General features: G+C 37.3%; 1 protein-coding gene across 1 annotated transcript in view; it reads right to left on the reverse strand.

Annotated features, from left to right (window-relative positions):
• The window catches only part of NAF1 (nuclear assembly factor 1 ribonucleoprotein), a gene marked incomplete at both ends in the record, with an annotated part of 39,377 nt that overhangs the window by 1,936 nt on the left and 15,939 nt on the right, over positions 1-21,502 (reverse strand). Inside the window, 5 exons of the mRNA XM_080710604.1 lie at positions 4,344-4,446; positions 7,106-7,157; positions 10,692-10,852; positions 14,575-14,657; positions 16,660-16,753. Coding sequence (XP_080566730.1) covers positions 4,344-4,446; positions 7,106-7,157; positions 10,692-10,852; positions 14,575-14,657; positions 16,660-16,753 — 493 coding nt within the window. The remainder of the gene's footprint in view (positions 1-4,343; positions 4,447-7,105; positions 7,158-10,691; positions 10,853-14,574; positions 14,658-16,659; positions 16,754-21,502) is intronic.

Consider the following 21,502-nt stretch of genomic DNA (forward strand, 5'->3'; position numbering starts at 1 on the left):
CCTAGGGTCCAAACCTCAGTACCACTAAATGAAAAAAATGAATGAGACAACCTCCTGTACTGGCAAAGGAACCATGCTCAGAGGTGGGCGAGGCTGAGGGATCCGAGGGGCGAGGCCAGGGACCATGCTCCTGGCCATTGGCTATGCTTGCTCTCCTCCTGGGCCGGTCTCAGTGTGGCTCCTGTTCTGCTGCCAGGCCCTGAAGCCACCAAGCCTTACTGTGCAGGGTGACTGACCTCAAAAGCCAGTTGCCCTAAATAAGCCTTTCTTTATTAAGTTGTGCTTGGGAGGTATTTTTGTCAGCTATCATAAAGCTGACTAGAACAAACCATTATAAAAATTAGATAAAAAGAACTCTTAAAACCTAACAATAAGGAAATAATCTGGTTTAAAACAGGCCAAAAACCTTAACAGATATCTCACCAAAAAAAGAAATAGAGATGGCAAAGAAGCAAACGAGAAGACACCCTGACCCCATCATCAGGGAAATGCAGAGCTGGCAAAAATGCAGTGCGACAGAACCCTTGCCCAAAGCTGGCAGGCAGCAGAAGGGTCCCACCATGGTGGGAGACAGCTGGGAAGCGTCTCTCAAGGCGGAGCTTGCTCTCGGCGAGTGTGGCAGCAATCTGGCTTCCTGGTATTTACTCAATTTGGTTGAAAATATATTCAGGCAAATATCTGTGAATGGTATGTTTATGAGTCTTATAAATTACTTAAAGCAGACAAAATATATAGACAACCTGCGGTATACACAGGCAAGAGAGCAACATTTAGTGCTAAACACCAATCTCACGCCAGGAGAAGACATGAGGAAAGCTGAGTGCACACGGCTAAGTGGAGGAGACCAACGCGTAAAGGGTGCACACCGCGAGTCCAGCAACACGAGGTTCTGGGAAACACCAACTACAGAGACAGTGAACAGATCGGGCGTTGCCGGGAGTTGGGTATGAACGGGCAGAGAACAGAGGATGTTAGGGCAGTGAAAACACTGTATGACGATAACGGTAGGTAAATGTCACTAGACATGTGCCAATCCCCACAAAGTATGTAATACCAAGAGCGAGTCCTAATGCAATCTATGGCCTTCTGGTGACTTTGATGTATTAATGCTCACAAATCGTAATAAATGTACCGTTCTGATAAAGAAATGTGATAGTGGGAGAGTCCAGTGGAAGGTATAACTACCTCAATTTAATTATGAACCTTAAACTGGTCGAAAAAAAAGTCATGAAAATGGATAGCTCAAATTAATAGAGGGAATACAGAAAAATAAGAGAATTAGAAGATATAAAAGTGGGAAGCAAAGCCGGACGTGGTGGCACACGCTTGTAATCCCCATGCTTGGGAGGCGGAGACAGGAGGATCACACGGGTTCAAAGCCAGCCTCAGCTACTTACTGAGGCTTTCAGCAACTCAGAGACCCTGTTTCCAAATAAAATATAAAATAGAACTGGGAGTATAGTTCAGAGGTAGAAAGCCCCTGGGTTCCATCCCTAGTACCACATTAAAAAAAAAGTGAGATGCACCATACAAAATAACCTGGAAAAGTATATAAGATTTGTGTTCTGAAAGAAAAAAATCAAACAAGGTCTAAGTAAATGGGAATATAGAGATATGTACCAAGTTTATGAAATCTAGGACTCAACATAAAATATACAGGTTTCTCACAATTTTTATCAAAATCACAGCAAGCATTTTGTTGATGCAGAAGTATAATCTAAAATCTATAAAGAGCCAGGCGTGGTGGTGCACGCTTGTCATCCCCACACCTTGGAGGCTGAGACAGGAGGATCCTGAAGGTTCACAGCCAGCCTCAGCTACTGAGTGAGGCTCTCAGGAACTTAGTGAGACCCTGTTTCCAAAAAAAATACAAAATAGATCTGAGATTATAGCCTGGAGGTAGAAAGCCTCTGGGTTCCACCCCCAGTACCACAAAAAAGGAATAAAATAAAATAGCTAAAATAATTTGAAAAAGAGGAAAAGTAAAAGCTGTCACTCAACCCAATTTCAAGATTGGTATATAGCTACAATTAAAAAAATGTACAGACAAAAACACTGGTGAAACTGAAAGAGAACATAGAAAAACAGATCAACACAAATACTGCCAAGTGTTGACAATGGAGGCTCGGACAGGAGGACTGGAGGTAGCAAGGCCAGCCTCAGCAACTTAGTGAGACCCTGTTTTAAAAAAAAGTACAAAGGGTTCAGAGGTGGAATGCTTCTGAGTTTAATCCCCAGTGCCAATTAATGAGAAGAAACTTAGCTTTTTCAACAAAGAGCATAAAAACAATTACGCATTCATAAGCAAAAGAACAAACACCAACTCAAACTTCTCATTCTATTAATAACTGAACTCAAAATGATTGATGGATATAAAATGTGAATCAGAAGACTTTATAAAGAAAAAAATAACATAAGAATATCTTTACCATCCATGGCAAGGCAATTAGGAAAAGTAATAAACTGGGCTTCCTTAAAACTGAAAATTTTAATTTTTCCAGAGACCCTCATAAGAGAATGAAAGAGAGGCTATCAACAGAAGAAATCGCACAAATCAAGTGTCTGACAGATTAGTACCTAAAATATATTTTTAAAAACTTATTAACTCAAGTGAGGTATAGTGGCGCACGCTTGTAATGCCAGCACTGAGGAGGCCGAAACGGGAGGATTGAAGGTTCTCGGCCAGCCTCAACTGCTTAGTGAGGCTCTCTGTAATTCAACAAGACTCTATTTCAAAATAAATAATGAAAAATGGAGGTGGAGCTGGGGGTGGAGCTCAGAAGTAGAATGCCCCCAAATTTAATCCCCAGTAAAAACAAAAAAACAAAAATCAAAGCCCAGTGTGCTGGTGCACGCTTGTAATCCCCATGCTTGGCCGATGGAGGTGGAGACAGGAGGATTGTGCAGGTTCGAAGCTGGCCTCTCTGGTTTAAGAGACCCTGTTTCCAAATAAAATATAAAATAGGTGTCTGGGAGTGTAGCCCAGAGGTAGAAGGGTTTCCAGGATCCCCAGTATCACCAAAAAAAAAAAAAAAAAAAAAAAAAAAGCAAGCGAAAAAAAACCCAAAACAAAAACAAAAAAAAGACAAACTTATAATTTAACAATAACATAACAAAAACAATTAGAATATAGACAAAATCATGAACAAACATCACTACCAAACAGAATATACACAGATAGCAAATGAGCACATGAAACAACAGTCAACAAACATCATTCGACATTACAAAAATGTAAATCAAAACCACAACTAGTTATCAGTTCACATGTAAAATAAAAAATACTAACAGCACTAAATGCTGGTGAGAAAGCAGAGGAACTGAGCTACGATGCACAGCTGACGGGAGTGTACAGGGGCGCCACCAAACTAAAACACAGGGTACGACAGTTTCTTTAAACAAACGAAGCATTCAACGCAACTACCATGTAACCAGCAATTTCACTCATGGGTATGTGTCCTAGAGAAATGGAAATTTGTTTTCACACAAAATTCTGTGCAGAAATACTTATAGCAGCTTTGCTTGTAATAAAAAATGGGAACAAAGTGGCTATCTTTTAATGGATGAATGGTTAAACAATGTGTGGTAATGCCCACCATGGAACAGTACTGTGTAAAGACAAGGATCGCCTACTGAGGCACCTAACAGCCAGGACAGAGCTCGGAAAACTCTGGTCACTGGAAAACACAAATCCCTAATAGTAACATGTTATCAGGCTCCCTTTATAAAACATTCCTGAAATGACAATGTATACTAGCGAAATGGAGAACAGACAGTGGTAGCCTGAGTTGAGGAGAAGGAGAGAGGGGGAAATGGCTGACTACAAAAGACAGCACCAGGGAGCTTTCTCCTGGTGGAAATGCAACATATCTCATTGTATCAATGCTAATAATCCCTGGCTATGCTATTGTTCTACTAAGTTCTCCACGATGTTACAACTGTTAAACTGAGTACAAAGATACATATAGCATCTCTTCTCATTTCTTTCAGCTGTATATGACTTTAATTGTCCTTTAAAAAAAGTACTGTGACTCAGTGTTAAGTAGTACCATACAACTAAGTTCTAGAAGTGGACACAAATACCTTTCTTAAGAAAAAAGTGCTGATAAACACAAATAGCTCGAATAAGACTTCACTTGTTTGCTCACCCTGAAAGACACTTTTAATTCTGTCAGCTCATAAAGCTACCACTGACTCTTCCTTGTGACTCTCCCAGCACATTATGTGAAGCTGGATTCCAGGAAGGAATGAGAAAACACAGATGTTTCCTCAAGTTTTGTTACTGATAAAGTTGTATAGATGCAAATGAAGATAAAGAAGGATTGCATATTACATTCACTCACCTGGATCATTAAGTTCAGACTTGAGTTTCTTCCGTCCTTGAGTCTGAGATTTTTTCCTTTGCTTGGCCTCCTTTTCCTTTTCGTCATCACTGAAATCTAAGGCCTTACAGAAGAAAGCATACAGATTTACATCTCATGGATTGGCCCAGCCACACTTGAAGGTGAAACCACTTTGTAAAATAACAAACCTATTATTTACCCACTGACCTTGGAAACAAATTGTTCCCTTTAGCACTTAGTACTATCTAGGAATGTCTGAATCAATTAGATATGATAAAGTAAAGGAATTTTTATATAAATGCCTAATGGCTCTTCATTAACACGGCCATTACTCAAGATGAGTACTCAGGGTTTTTTCCCCCTTCGGTTTAATTCTAGATAGTTTTGACAAGTTAACTTTAAAACGTCAATGCTTAGCAATTTTCAGATACACACACACAGGCCCTCCTGGCTACAGGTCTGACCACCAGCTTAGAATTGAACGTTGTCAGAATGTCAGCTGCCAAAGGATGTAGTATCATTGGATCCAATGTAAAAATAAGACACTGTTCTGTGACAGGCTCATTTTAAACTCTTCACAGGTCTAATATGAAAGCAGGCTCACCGTGTGAGCACAGGCGCACAGACAGAAGAAATAAAAGGTATATAAGAATCTCTATATTGCATTTTCAGTATGACCTTGCTGAAATATATTCTAGATCAAATTCTCCATGAAACAGCAGTGCATATACACCAGAAACTATAATAAAAAAAAAAATCAACTAAGGTTCAGAAACTTCAAATGTATGGTTTTTGTTACTAATCTTAATGTGCTAAAATTTTTAAACTTAGGTTAAATTTGGCATCTGATGGATTCTAGAAAGTACTGAAATCAAACAGAAGCACTGAGTGCTATAGGAGCAGGGGCTGAATAAAGATAAAAATGGAAATGAATATTTCTCGGTATAGGTAACCCAAGATAAATATTTAATGAAGTTAGCTATAAAAGTAAGGAAAAGAATATTCAAGAAGTTGGAATGATCTATGCAGAGGGATGAAAGATGTACAAAAAGTGAAAACTTTTTTAAGAAATATTGCAAGCTTTTGTACAGCAAAATCCAAGATGCAACAGGAAAAGTTAATAAACAGTATTATTGTGCCATTTTAAATAACTGCATCATCTCAAGAGCAAGAGGGAGAAACAAATGTATTTTAATAGAAAATAGTTTATTTTAAAGAGATTGCTTTGGTAAAATTTTACTATAGCCCCCAAAAATCAAGAGAAAAAATATTTTTCTTGTATTCAAACTTATAATCAGTAAGTACATTCACTCAACTATAAACTGCATATCTGTATGGATAGAAAGTAATTACGATGCATTCTAATTAACTTTTAGGTCCTTTATGTATTCCAACATTTTCACCAACACTCTTTTCACATTTTCCTGTATATGTCTAGGCTTCTTTTCTGCAGGTAGCATAAAGTTTTAGATGAACCTTAAAAATTCTAATCTACAGCTCAGGGTGGAGGCACATGACTGTAATCCCAGTAAGTGGGAAGCTGAAACAGGAGGATCACAAGTTTGAAGCTGGTATCATTAACTTAGCGAGACCTTGTTTCAATATAAAAATAAAAAAGGGATGAAGTATAGCTTGGAGGTAGAATGCTCAAGGGTTCCATCTCCAGTACCAAAAACAGATAAAAGGAATTCTAAATTATGATGAATATCAGGAATAAATGTGGAATACAAAATTATTCCAAAGTTAAATCTCAATTAACTTCAGGATCCAGGCCTCTATATAGGAAAAGCAAACATTATGAAGCAGGTGGGATTTAGTGTTGTAATTAATCTAATTAAAACAATTTCAGAAGCAATTAACATTACCAGAATTAGTAATTTTAATGCTTAGGTCTGAAACAGCAGGGATATAAAAGGATATCTCGACCTCCCAAGAGTTATAGTTTAAGACCTTCGTGAATCTCCAAACCCCTTTACCACCTAAAATTTCAGTAACAAAATCCTCTAAACCAAGTAAGGAATGTTAAGTGAATGCACACAGCCTTACGGGAACCACGTGTATACACTGCATTAAGTAAAAAATAGAAGCCATTCCATAATAAGGTGAGAATCCCTCACTGGTTAAGTGACTCATACTGGGTAAAATTCAAAACGGGCACAAAGCTGATTCATGCCTCAGCAAAATCAGAAACCTCTATCCACCATGATCTTCAGCACTACGTGAGAACATCTAAAATGATCAGTCAAACCGGCAAATACCAAAATGTATAATTCTGAAAAACTTCAAAAACGAGCACAAGAAAATCTATTTAATCATCTCCATGGAGCACAAATGATCCTATCACATAGTTCATTCATTTATATGTTTCTCCCAAATAGTTCCACATCTCAAGAAAGACTAGATCATCAACCAACCTTGGGGGATAAAGCTACTGTTTTGCTGGCACAGATGCAAAAAGAAAATAAAGCTCTGTTTTTAGGAAAGATAATTATATGATAAAAACTAAGGAAGTAGGTTATTTCTAAAGAGTTTATAGCCCTAAAAGAAGAGAAGCTCATTAATAAAAGTCTTTGTGTCCCATATGAACTTACAAAATTGGAGAATAAAAACTTTTTAAAATAATGGCATACTGCTTTTACAAGTTACTAAGTTGATAAAAAATTAAAAATTACAAGGCAAATGATAAGGTAATAGTTAATTATTTTAAATTTTTATTATATTGTCTACTTTGTAAACTATTGAGTGAAAAGGATTATACTTACATCTGGTGGCGGTTCCTGATCATTCTTCCATGATGCGTCTGATCCCCTGTCCCTAAAAGAGAAATAAAGAATCAAAAGTATTTATTGAGCTGGGCATGGTGGTACACGCTTGTAATCCCAGCATTCAGAAGGCTGAGACCTGAGGATTGTGGTTCACAGACAGCCTCAGATACTTAATGAGACTCTGTTTCAAAATAAAGAATAAAAAAATAGGATAGGGGGCTGTAGCTCACAGGTTGAATGCCCCAGGGTTCCATCCCCAGGACCGCAAAAAAAAAAAAAAAAAAAAAGTATTTATTGGTTGAACACTGTAGTGTGCACATGCAATCCCAGAACTTAGGAGGCTGAGACAGGAGAATAACATGTTTAAGGCCAGCCTAGCAACTTATTGAGACCCTGTTTGAAAATAAAAATTAAAACAGGGATAAGGTATAGCTCAAAGAGAGAATTCCCTTGGGTTTGATCACCAGCAGCTGGTTCCCTCGTGGTCTGCCTGCCTGCCCCTCCCACTCCCCTCCCCCTCCCCCTCTCTCATGCACACATTTATTTATAAAATTCAGCTATGTGCTTATAAAGTTAACCGTATGGAGAAAAAAGAAGACAAGAGCTCAACCTTAAATTTTATAATATATATAAAATAAAAAATAAAACACTATTTATGGTTCTTTTACCTTAATTTAAATAATATGGAAAGCTCGTAAAAATCACATAATTTGTATCATATAAGTAAATGGAGTAGGAACTTAAGTAGAGAAACCAAGGTGTGCAGATGGAAGTGGTATTACAGTTCTTCTGAATTCTGCTTTGGTGATGCCTAAAATATTTGTTCAAAAAATATTTGTTCAGTATCAGTTACAGATTCAAAACACTTCCAGCTGCTACAGACATAAAGATATGAAGTTGTTCACTTTTCTAGGATTTTACAGGTCTGCCAGTAGAGATGACAGCACACTTTCTTTTTTCCTCAGTTTGGCTAGAATATCAACAATTCCCTGTGGGTAACCAAGACTTATTTCAATAGTGACTCTCAGAGCAGGGAGGGCGAGATGCAGGCTCACTAGTGTGGAAGGAGAAGGAACACTGAAAATTCTGAAGGACAGTACACTCAGAGGCATATGTCAGATGAGTAACCAGTGATGAAAACTGATCACTTCTGGTGGAAAGTTTCACACTCTAAGACAAAGAAAGAAAGAAAGAAAGAAAGAAAGAAAGAAAGAAAGAAAGAAAGAAAGAAAGAAAGAAAGAAAGAAAGAAAGAAAGAAAGAAGAAAGAAATATATATGTATCAATATATATAATATATAATCAGTATATATAATATATAATCAGTATATATATATTATATATATAATATATATATATACTGATTGTAGTTTCTGAAACCTCATTTAAAAATCTTTCATTTTATTAATTTGATGGTTTCTGGCAAAAATGAAAATCATTAAGTTTGCCTTATTTGACCCAGAATTTTGACTTTATATGGAAGAAATTATTAATCATTTTAATCACTTAAAACAAACATTTATTCCTTTCTCAACCTATGCATTTAACAGAACCCCGATATTCCTTTTGAGTATATGACTTTTATGATTTCAAGAGTCCTTAGCTTGGGTTTAAAGATGTAATGGAAAATTCCCCAACTACTAGAGTACCTACCATAGGAAATCAAAATCCACTAAAGAAGCCAGGCCGCACTTGGGAGGCAGAGACAGGAGGATTGTGCAGGTTCCAAGCCAGCCTTGCTGGCTTAAGAGAACCTGTTTCCAAATAAAAATATAAAAAACAGAGGTCTGGAGTATAGCCCAGAGGTAGAAGGGTTTCCAGGAACCCCAGTACCACCAAAAGAAAAAAGAAAAAAAATCCACTAAAGATAAGGCAACATTTCAAAAGCACTTTTAACAAAATAGTAAGGATACGAATTAAGTACAATATTAAAATAACCTTACTAAACAGGGAAGTTAAGAGTATTGTCCCTACTCCCCGCCCTGTTCCCAAGAAACCAAATTCATGGTCAGTAGCTTCTGCAGGAGTACCCAATTTCCCCAATACTTTGCCTTATTCTTCTGTTTTTCAAAAAAAAAAAAAAGTGAAAATCAGGAATAAAACCTGCTCCTATTATTTAAAATCTATTTAATAAACATTTTCAGAAAACCTTTTCAATGGTTTGTTTTGAAACAAAAAAAGTTAAATCCTAAATATGTGGCATATTCACAACAGCATTTTACTATTCAAAGCAGAGTGACATGTTAATTTTTAAAGCATTATTTTAAAAATACACTAAAATCTTTATGATTTTGTATCAATTCATCTGTCCTGTAAATAACTGTTATGGAAAATTAAGCTACTCTCTTTAGAATTTAGGCAAAATATTCCTTCTGATAACTGAATTCTTACGTACGACTTTAGTCTATTAAGATCCAAATCCAATGACTTGATTTACTATGGAAGCGGGGCAGAGACCTCCTTCCTTACTATGCAGCTTGGAATAATGCTTCTGATCAAGAACCTTCAAAGCTACTCACTAACTCAAGTTCGTTTGTTATCTTGCAAAAACATCTATAAAAATGCACAGCATATATATTTTAAATTTCCAATAAAAGAAGAGATAAAACAAAAAAGAATTTGTGAGCCAAAGTACAAAAATCATTCCTTCCGCCTCCCTTAAACTTTTGCAGTTTTTTCATCCATTCTTAACTTGACAATATTTTTGAAGAAAACCTACTGTACTTGAATAGGAATAACAAGTTCAACTGATTATAAGAAGCTCTAACGCTAACAACTGACAACACAACTAACACTTAAAACAGACAATAAGCCAAGTGGACCAAAAATATGCAGAAAAATTACTAGTCAGGTGCCACAGGCATCAGTTAGCATGCTTACAGACAAAACAGAGACTGATTAGTCAGGCCAACTTTTTTTATCATGGCTTTATATTCTACAATATAAGGACACATTTTAGTCGTTTTTTTTTTATAAACAGCCTAAAATGTACTTGTTCCCTTTTTCTCTTGAATAGTTTTATTGAATAATAAATCCCATTAATATAATCAAAATAATTTTTCTAAAGGTGAAAACAATCATTTAATGATATTAACAACACTGGTGTAGTTTTTATATGAAACAAAATATATAACAATAACAGCAACATATGAACAATGAACTAGAATTCAGAAAATTTATATGGTCTGACCATGTTAATAGATAGATACATTAACTCTTTGGAAGAGACATTGTTGCCAGGCGTGGTGGCACACACTTGTAATCCCAGTGTTTGGGAGGCTGAGACAGGAGGATCACACAGGTGCAAAACCAGCCTCAAAAAAAAAAAAAAAAAAAAAAAGAGCCTACTTAGTGAGACCTTGTTTCCACATAAATTATAAGACTGGGAATATAGCCCAGAGGTAGAAAAGCCCCTGGGTGCCCCCCTACCAGTAACACACACACACACACACACACACACAAAAAAAAAAAAAAAAAAAAAGGGAAGAGACACTGTTTAACCATAAGAAACTACCATCAATAAGAATTATTACTAAAATAGAAATGTTAAGATAAACAAGAAAATATGTCAGTAAAGTACTTACTGCTGAAGTTTTTCTGTGAATATGTACTGGGTGAAGTCTTTCATTGATGGAGCAAAATACATAGTCTCCTTTATTTTAATACCTTTACTCTCAATGTGATCTGAAGAATTAAACCGTAACACATAAAATGGATGTGCAACAGGTCCAAATATCTCAAATATCTATAAAACAGAAAAAATATAAAGTCCTCTTTTAATGATGTAAAAAAAACTAGCAGCATTTTCCTTTTTAAAAATACCTTAAGTGGTAAAATGAGATAATTGATAATTTGTCAGTGTTAGAGCATTATTTTAAGTCATTTGTATACTCAGTTTTCACATTCTGATTATAATTGCATCAGTTCATTTCAAATGTCCCTTTTATGAATTTTAAACTGTAACAAGCTTGTTCCTTGCCAAATTCAAATCATTTTGGTTATAGCTACTAGATGCAATTATTTATTTCTATACTATTTAAGTTATAAGGCACAAAAAATTATAATTGGTAATATTTGAAAATAAGATGCTGCTCCCCATTTAGAATTTCACAATGGGAAACAAGATAACAGGACCCACTGGGGAAAAACGGAAAAGCAGGCACAATGGACTGTGTGCAGCCCCTCGCACTCTCATTCCGCAGCCCAGGCTTTTCCTGGCCCTGACCTTAGCCTTGGCTGTTGAGCGTGCAGCGCAGCAATGTCCTGCAGTGGTCGGGGCCTGCCTGATCCGGAAGGCTGACACACAAGAGGCTCTAACTGGAGAAGGAGCTGCCCTTCCTCCTGCACAAACACCAGGTCCATAGTCAGGAGTCAGGCTAGAAGGGGCCAGGTAACTTCCGTTTCTCTGAGTAACAGGAAGCACATCAAGAAGCCTCCAGGCCCATGAGCTGTGCTGCTGCTGCTCTGCTGTCTCCTGCCCGGCCAGCTTCTGACCGCATCGCCCACAGGGGGATGTGAGGAGATGGACCTCCACGCCCTCCCACAATTGCCATTCACTAGTCACTCTATGTTTCTTAAACTTCCCATTAACAAATAAAGAAAATAAGAGTTCTAGTTCACTGGTTAGGTCAAGAGATTATTTCAGTGACTATGTATTATTATATCACAAGTTAATCAGAAGTATCCAGGAGAACTGAGGGCAGAAAAAACAGTGTATCAATATGACATGAAGGCCTTCAGAAATTCATCCTATGTGATATAAGCTAACTTGTTAAAAAGATAAGAATTCCCTAACCAATGATAACAGAGAAGTAAACACATTTCACTATTAAGGGAAATTAATCACTGAGATTAAATGGCAAAGGTAGAAATACAAATTTGAAACTACGCTCCCTATATTAGTGGGGACAGCAGTGGGAGGAAGAGAGGTAAAAACATGGGCTATAAGGCCAATTTTGTTGTTTTTAGAAGTTTCTGGTTTAAAATGGGATAATTCTACTTCGTTTCAGTAAATTTTAATAGGAGAATGAAGCACAGCGGGCCATGCCTATAATCCCAGCTGTGTAAGTTTGACAACATCCTGGGCAACTCAGCAAGACCCCCTCAAAATAAAGTAAAAAAGGGCCCAACACAATGGCTTATGCCTGTAACTACAGCTGCTTTTAGACAAGAGGATCACAAGGTCAGCCTAAACAACTGAGCGAGACCTTGTCTCAAAAATTACCAAGGGCCAGGGATACAGCTCAATGGTTGAGTGCCACTGAGTGGTTCCCAGCACACCTGAGTTCAGACCCATCCCTAGGCAGACAAGAAGTGAGAGGGGTAGATGGAAAGATCTAAAAAGCTGGGTAAAATAAAAAGGGTCGGGATGTGGCTCAGTGCTAGGGAGCACTTGTCTAGTACACGAGCGGCTCGGGGTTTAATCCCCAGTACCAGGGGTTAAAAAAAGAGAAGAGGTAAGGAACACAAAACATCACTGTGGCTTCTATTCTGTGTTGTTACTGCAGGGAGGTGGAAAAGTAAGGATGGCAATGGTTTGCTATTGAGAGTAAAACTCGCCAAGAGTCTAGACAAGGTCTACCACTGACACAGAGAGCTTCAAGTTCACACACTCATCACTGCATCTCAAGGTGTTTGGATTTATAAAATTTTTGAAAGATTTGTCACTTCTTAAATTTATAAGGTTTTCTAAGTAAAATCTGAAAATAGATTTAATGTTTGCCCCCAGGTTCATGCCATACAGCTTAAGTTGGAGGTAACGTGCTGTATATTTATCTGACTCCTTTCAAAGACCAACGACAGAAGAGCTGAATATTATTAATCACATTTATTAGTCTGAGAATTCAAATACTTTGAAGGGATATAAAACTGTTGGTTCAGAGGTTTTAATTAGCAAAGTGCTGAATATTTTAAAATTAAAATTGCCTACACTACTAAGAGAAAAAGGCAACTGTCAAGAATGTCATAAATAAAAGAAATTAAGGAAGTAATCAGTTTTAATAACTTCATATTCAGAAAGTCAAGAAATGCTTCCCTTGCCTCTTCTCCCCGTCCTCCTCCACTGCTACTCTTGAGGATAGGAAAGAATGTTTGTACCAGGCAGATAACTGGTTTCTCCTAAAGAGCAATGAGCACGGAGAGCTACTCAGAGCACAATCACCTACTCGTTCCCTTTCTCTCACCACCCTGAGGAGGGGTCGCTGGTCTTATCTCTAACCTCTCACTGAGCCACCTGCAGTAAATACTGAGTACTACATTACGTGCTTTTTCTACTAATCAAAAGCACTGAGACCCACACTTGTATCCAAAATAAGTCTAGGTATTCAAAAGGGGGGGAAAAAAACAGAGAACCAGCCTTGCTTTTCCCAAACTTTCTCAAGAAGTACCAATATTATTCTCAGTTCCAATTCATTGGTGCCACCACCTATTGTGCAATCAGGCGCCTCACTGCCTTGGTAAAGCAGTCTGTCAACCTAAATGGTGATGTTGATGGTGAAAGATAGCAGAACCCTGACAAAACTGGACCTTTCCTAAGTTGTATTAGAACAGAATAGGAGACAAAGGTAGAGAACAAGAAAGGTCCTGCAAGTGGACCCAGTAGTACAGTTTAAAATGTTTACTTTTTCCCGATTTAAGGTAAATTAATTATATCACCTGGGAACTAAAAAAAGCCAACTACTGCTCATCTAGGAAAAACGAAATTCTGATAAGTTGTTTCACTGAGGAGAGCAGCTGGTTTCTTGTTCGTTCTCGAGTCAACACACATTTACTTAGCACACGTAACTTCAAAAGGACTGTGGATTATGTGCAGTGGGCAACACAGAGGCGAGTCAAACCCTGTCCTCACGGCCACGGAACGATGAAGGTTGTGTCCTCTGCCCAGAACTGCATCTTGCTGGAAAGAGTGTGTGGGTCTCCACATTAAGGACAAGCAATGTTGTTCCACCAGTAAAATGTTCAAAAAGACCCAATCTTATGGTGGTTACTAAAATACACATATTCGTGATTCCTTGTGTGCTTGCAATCTCTTCCCTCTTAAAACAGAATTCTGTCAGCTTCTGCCTGAGGAAGTAAAACACTAAAAAATTTGAGAGCTACAACTCACAGGGACTCACAAATCAAAAATGGTTAAGAACCACCACACGGTGGGAAGTCCTGCTTGCTGGGCTGTGAGGGTGGAGAACTGTCCTGCTCAGCGTGTATGCGTACTGCCTGGCCAAGTACCTGAAGGGCACAGGGGAAGAATTCTTCACGTGTGTAGTCTAGGACTCATGCAGCCCAGGTCACTCTATTGAATCAGTTTACACATAGACAGAAGTATGGCAGGAAATCAAGACCACACTAAAACCTGAAAGCTCTAGACTGCTCATTTACTAAAATTAATAAGCCTTTCTTAGGACCAAGAGGGGACATTAAAAAAAAAAGCCAACTGATAAACTAATTTGTAGGATTTGAGTTTTAACAAACCTTTCCTGCGGCATGTCGGTCACTTTTAAAAACCACAGTCTCTTCATTAACTGGAGGTAGGTTAGTCATAGATTCAATTATCACTGAAAAAAAGATGATTTCAAGGTTTAATAAAATAATATAGAATCTTAGTGAGACTTTAGGCTTTAACCTTATCATAAGATAACATATCCCTCAGTAACTATTTCTCTTTGGTAAACAAAGTCTAATTATCAAATAGCACAGGGTGATAGATTTTATTGCAAAAAAAGCCACATTTCCAGCTCGGTGCGATAGAACATGCCTGTAATCCCAGCACCTGGGAGCCTGACACGGGAGGATCATACGTTCAAGACCTGCATGTGGTAACTTAGGAGACCCTGTTTTAAAATTAAAACACACACACACACACACACACACACACACACACACACACACTTCCAAAAAAAGAATAAAAATAAAATGAAACTTGAATTGGCCATTAAAGAGTGAACAAATTCAAGCAGTATATACTTTCTTAAGCAATTTTTGCCAATAATACTATAATCACATTTAGTCACAAAAACAGCTAGTCTTGAGCCAGATACATTGGTGCATGTTTTTCCAGGATTTGGGAGGCCGAGACAGGAGGGTTGCAAGTTCAAGGCCAGCTATCACAACTTAGTGAGCCTGTCTCAAAAAAAAAAAATAAAATAAAATAAAAAGGGCTGGAGGGATAGCTCAGTGGTGACACAAGCCTGGTGCAATCTGCAGTACATTTGACTCCCCTTTTCAAAAAGCAAAACAGCATTATCCCAGTGGGTTAGCATAATTTCTAATTTTTATAAGTGCTAAAAATGTTAGGTAATTAACCAACCACAGCAAAGAGAAATCTTACACTATGAATTCTTTAAAAATTATAGCAATAAACAGGAATATTGTTACAATAAAGGCAATACCACAACCACTTGGGAAATGTAATACAAAATTAGCTTGGATTATTAAAATTAATTCAAGGAAATACTTCTGTATTCCAATTAATTTTTTTTTTTTTTTTTTTTTTTTTGGTGGTACTGGGGTTCCTGGAAGCCCTTCTACCTCCGGGATACACTCCCACGGGATACACTCCCAGACCCAGACCTATTTTTTTTTTTTTTTTACTTTTTTTTTTTTATGTGGAAACAGGGTATCTTAAGCCAGCAAGGCTAGCTCCGAACCAGCGCGATCCTCCTGTTTCCGCCTCCCAAGTGCGGGGATTACAAGCGTGCGCCATAGCACTTTTAAGTTCTAAACATACACAGAAGTAAGAGATCAGGAAACATATTTTTTAAATAGAATGTGCTTCTGAAATAAAGATGAGGAGTTAGAATGAGTGCACAGTCACAGAATGCATCTGCAACCACCATTCCTCCATAAGCACTTTCCCAACAACTCAAATTACATGAAAATTAAGGACCACTTACTTCAGTGCTCTCATTCTGAAAAACGGGAAAACCAGGACTTGAGATTCGCGTTAGTGCAGGGCCCACTCCAGAGAGCTGGCACCAGAACCTTGTCCCCGAGCTGTACCTGTCCCGACAGGCCCTGGACAGCGGGCAGCTTTGGGGAGTTGGGTACAAATCAGCTCAGCGTTCATACCATACACTGCTAAAAAGTATTAAAGGCTCTCAAATTATTGCTCTGAAAGCACACACTAGGAAAAGATCATGAATTTGATGACACTTTTCTGCTTTTACCTAGATGAGTAATATCTAATTAGCCCCTCCTAGTTTCCAAATTAAATCAAAGCAAACAAAATACTAGCATGGCTTGTACAACTAAGTGGAAAGCCAAATCCTTCCTTTTCATCTCTAGGTTCTAACTTGAATTCATGGATTATGTTTGCCTTTTTTGTAATTTGATTAAAATAATGTTAGATATGTGTCATACTTTCAAAACGGGGTACTACACACTAAGAACACATGCTGATTTCAACTCATTCAATCCTTAGTCCTCAGGAGGCTGAGAATTGTATTAGTCTGTGTTAGTTTTATTATATATTTCAAAAAAAATACTAATCATGAAGTCCTTGAGCTGATTATTAGTGCATGTCTGGGCATTAATAGTTTTTGTTAATTATATACATACCTAATTGTTCAATGATACTTGAAACCATCCCAAGAGGCTTTAATTCAATATCTTCAGGCAGAATAATAGTGAGCTCTTCAACAGAAGGTAACTCCTATAATATAAAGAGCATTCATCTTTTTTAGCTTCAACAACTTAAAAAAATTTCCACTTAAAGTGCTATCCACATTTCTGATTATGTAAAACAAAGTGCTTAAAGCATCTCATTAATGTAATCATTTTTATTGGACTTCGATAAGCATTTCTCATCCAACTAAGTGACTCAACAGGACAAGAACATATACCATCTACCCTAAATCCAATTAGCAGGAGAAAATAGATATAAGAAACATTCCAAATTTCTTCCGATCACACTTGAACTAAAGACTCCAAAAGGGGGAAAAGTTCAAGGAATTCAGAGACATTTAATTAAGAGAGAAATAATTGTGCTAACAAGTACAATTCCTCCACAAAAGAATTTTAGCTGTCTTATTGATCTGATTAATTAATTAACGTGATTGTGATTAAGGAGCAAAGCCACAAGCAGCAATCCTTTCTGGGACTGTGTGGGAAGACATGGGGCTGGCTCTGCAGAGAAGGCAACGCACCTATCAGTCACACAGGACTCCTGGAGACAGAAGCAGCCTCAGGAAGCAGTGAAGGGGTTCTCCACTATGTTTTCCATGCGAAAAAATTTCCTTACACCTAAAAATCTCTTTTTTTGACCCTGTGAAAACTATACCTCAGTTGCTATAGAAACTAAATATTGAAACAGAAATGAAGCTGAAGAGTAATCTAAGAATAAAACTGACCCTAGTCATTAAATTAAATAAACAGACTTTTCTATTCATGACTTTTGCCAAATCCTATTAACTCTCCTAGGAAGACTTTCCTGAAGAAGGCTTGACAGTTTGCAGATCCTACTGTGGCATGTCAGGAATTAGTTTGGAAAGAGGTAACTTTCAGAGAAAATTTGAAAAAGATGGAAAACCTAAAGAGTACAAAATGTACTACAGATATGTATTGTGAGTAATAATGGTCCCCAATGGGAATGTGAAACAAAGCTCTTTTTTGACAGTGATGACTGAACCCAGGGACATTCTACCTCTGAGCCCCACCTCCAGCCTCTTCGAAACAGGGTCTCCCTAAGTAGCTCAGACTGGCCTTGAAACTGAGATCCTTTTATCTCAGCCTCCTAAATACTGGGATTATAGGCAGTTACCATGCCTGTAAACAAGGCTCAAACAAGGTTTGTTTTTTTTTTTTTAAATCATTTAATCAGAGTTGGAAGTACACATCTAAAAATACTTTGCTTCTAGGACACATTTTTTAGTCCTGGGAATTGAACCCAAGGGCGGGCATTCTACCTCTGAGCTCCACCCTCAGCCCTTTCATTTGTTATTTTGAAGCAGTGTCTCGCTAGGCTGCTTGAGAGACTGGCTGAGTTGCTAAAGCTGGTCTTGAACTGGTGATCTTCCTCTCAGCCTTTTAAATACTGGAATTACAGGTTAGCACCACCACGCCTGCTGACATGCAATTTTTGTTCAGGATGACTTAGCTAAAGCCACACTAGTTCTCCAACCAACTCGATGCAGAAGAAAAGTAAGTAACTTGCCTGTATTATCAGAGTTCACCTGGAGACTTTGATCTGTCAGAATTCTTTGGAGTACTTTTAGGGAGAGGGCAACCACGTTTAACATTTTAAATGTGGAAACTCTTCTTGGCAAGATCCTGGTTTGATCAGACATAGAAGAGCCACTTTAAAGAAGTTCTTCACTAAAGAAACTTCATACACCTTGTAAATTATGACTAAAGAATTAAATAACATTGGGGTAATGCAGAGAGGAAGGGTTTTTTGATTTAGTTTTGGTACTGGGGATTGAACTCAGGGGCATTTTACCTCCAAGCTACACCTACAGCCCTTTTTTATTTTTACTCTGAAACAGTCTTCCTAGGTTGATTAGTCTCACTACTTGTGGAGGCTGTCCTTGAACCTGCAATCCTCCTGTCTCAGTCTCCCAAGTACTGGGATTACAGGCACGTGCCACCATGCACAGCAAAAGAAGGCTTTAAAGACATTTTATAGGACAATTTTGAGAGGACTCCACTGACTTTGGTTGTAGGAGTGACAGCTCTTACAACCTGAATGATTTGCTAATAAGTATGGCACTCAGCCCGGCCTGGTGGCACACACCTGTAATCCTGGTACTTGGGAGGCTGAGAAAGGAGGGTCACAGGTTTGAGATCATGCTCAGCTGGAGACAGTCTTAGCTACCTATCCCGACCACCTTTCAAAATGAAAAAGGCTAAGGGTGGAGCTTCGAGGCAGAATGACCCTTGGTTCTGCCCCTTGGTTCTGCCCCCAGTACGCTCTCCACACACATGGTAGTAAAAAAGTAAAAATAGCAAAATTCCCCTACTTTATCCTTTGAGTCCTCTCAATTCCATGGGCATGGACAGTTACTGTTACAATCTGGGTATGTTTCAAATGTACTTATCATGCATATATTATGCCATGTCTATCTTAAGATATTTAAGTAAAATATGGAATCTTTAATGCAAGTTATACCTTACATCTATCAAATCCCTCTTATCTTTTATACCAAAACATAAACATCAGGCTAATTTTATTTAACACATCAAATTCTACTGTACAGGTGTAGCTTAGTTTAATACACCAATCAACTCATATAACATTTACCTGCCTTTTTAAATTTTCCTGCCATTACATACTATGACACAACAAATACTATTTTACATATTTTTTGTGTAATTTCTGTGATAAATTCCTTTAAGTGTACCACTATATTAAAAGGTACAAATACTTTAAAGTTTGACAGACAATGCTTATTTTCAAACATGTTTCATCAATTCACACTTCCACAAATCATGTGAGACATTTTCCCAAACACTTCCATTAGTGAGAAGTTTATTTTTAAACTTTAAATATTTGCTAGTCTAATAGGTATAAAATGTATCTTGCTTTAATTTGATTTTTTCATTAATAAAAAAGGAACATCCTTACATTGGTCCTTGTCACTTACAAGCTTAAGTATTTGCATACTTTATCATTGTTCCTTTAAAAGAGAACTTTGAATTTTTTAAAAACTTTTATCAAACATGTAGCAAATATCCACACCTTAACCTCAAGCATGCATTTTAGCATTTAAGTTATTTAATGAACCGCTGGCACTTTAGTTTTTACGTGGTCAAATACAAGAATTCTTTTCTTTCTCTTCAGAAGATGTTACATTTAGAAAGAATTTGCGATCATTTTAAAAATTCACTAGTATTTTCTTCGCTGCTTTCATTTAAAAATATTTGTATATAAGGTTCATTCACAATTTTATTCTTATATAAAAATGAAGCTAAGTACAGCTTAATCTTTACCCAAGATGCTAGCCAAGTTGTAGAAATAATCTGCCTTTTCTCCAATTGATTTGAAAAGCAAACATTAACATTTATCATAATTCTAAAAGTATACTTATGTATTTGGATTTTTTTCTTTTTTTTTTTTTTTTTTACCAAAATCTCATTCACTTACTGACCTGTGTCAGGATCAGTACTAACCTTTTTTTGTAGTACTGGAGGTTGATCTCGCCAGCAGTCTACCTCCAATCTATACCCCCCCACCCGTTTTGTTTTGAAACAGGGTCTCCCTGTGTTGCCGAGAGTCTCTACATTGCTGAAGCTGTTCTTGAACCTCAGATCCTCCTGTCTCAACCTCCCCAAGTCCAGGGATTATAGGTGTGCTGCACCTCCCGGGTTAGTACTAAACTACGGATCACTGTGGCTTTCAATACAAGTTTCGGTGTGTGTGAAGAAACCCAGTTCCCCCTATTCACTCCGTCAGTATTTTTTCTTTGAAATTTTTCTGGTTGTTCTCACGTGTTTATTTTGCTAGATAACCTTTCAAAACATTTTATCATGTTAGTGCTTGTGTTGACTGACACCACATTACAGTTGTTTTATAAAATCCTACCTAAGTGGCAGGCTTTTTTCTAAGCTATTTTAGACCTTATTTGCTATTAGACATTCCTAGTTATTTAACATCTTTTATTGCTACTGTAAATGTATTCTTTATACAGTACATAAGAAAGCATCATGCTGAAAATTATTTCTAGTGATTTTTGTATATTCTCTAGCCCTATTTTCAAAAAATAAATCATCCCTTTTTTCAATATTAACACATCATCTTTTTCAATTCTCAAAACTGGCCGGTATTTCCAAAATCTCAAGTGTCAAGCAATTGTGGTGACATTAGGCATGATGTCTGCTTCTATTAAAAATGTTTCAAATGTTAACACAATAGCATTTGGATTGAAATTTCTTCTCAGTAGGTGAAAAAAGAAAATCTATTTCTACTTTAGATGGTTTCACTTATTTTTTGTTTGCTTGTACTGGAGATTGAAACCAGAAGCATTTTACCTCTGAGCTACACCCCCAACCCCTTTTATTTTTATTTATTTCCTTGTTTTGAAACAGGGCCAGACTGAGAGTCTAGCTACATTGCTGAGGCTGTCCTTGAACCTGCAATCCTTCTGTCTCAGCCTCCCACGTACTAGAATTACTAGGCATATAACATCTTTGCTGCTACAGGATTTCTTTTAAATCCAAAATGACCATTGGACTTTAACAAATGTGTTAATTATTTGAGGTCATTTTAACACAAATTTCTGTATAAGCAACTCAAGTCTACAAGGAATGATTTATTCCTGATTTTCTGCTCTAGGAATATTTGCATGAAGAACAAAGTAAAAAATATAAAGCAAAATATTTGCAATGAGGCAAAGACTCACTTCTGTAGCCAGAAATGCCACCTGGCAGGCCCCTTCATTCCTGTTGCTACTGTTTTTGATCTATA

This window comes from Muscardinus avellanarius, assembly GCF_963383645.1.
Source record: "Muscardinus avellanarius genome assembly, chromosome: 14".
Lineage (NCBI taxonomy): Eukaryota > Metazoa > Chordata > Mammalia > Rodentia > Gliridae > Muscardinus > Muscardinus avellanarius.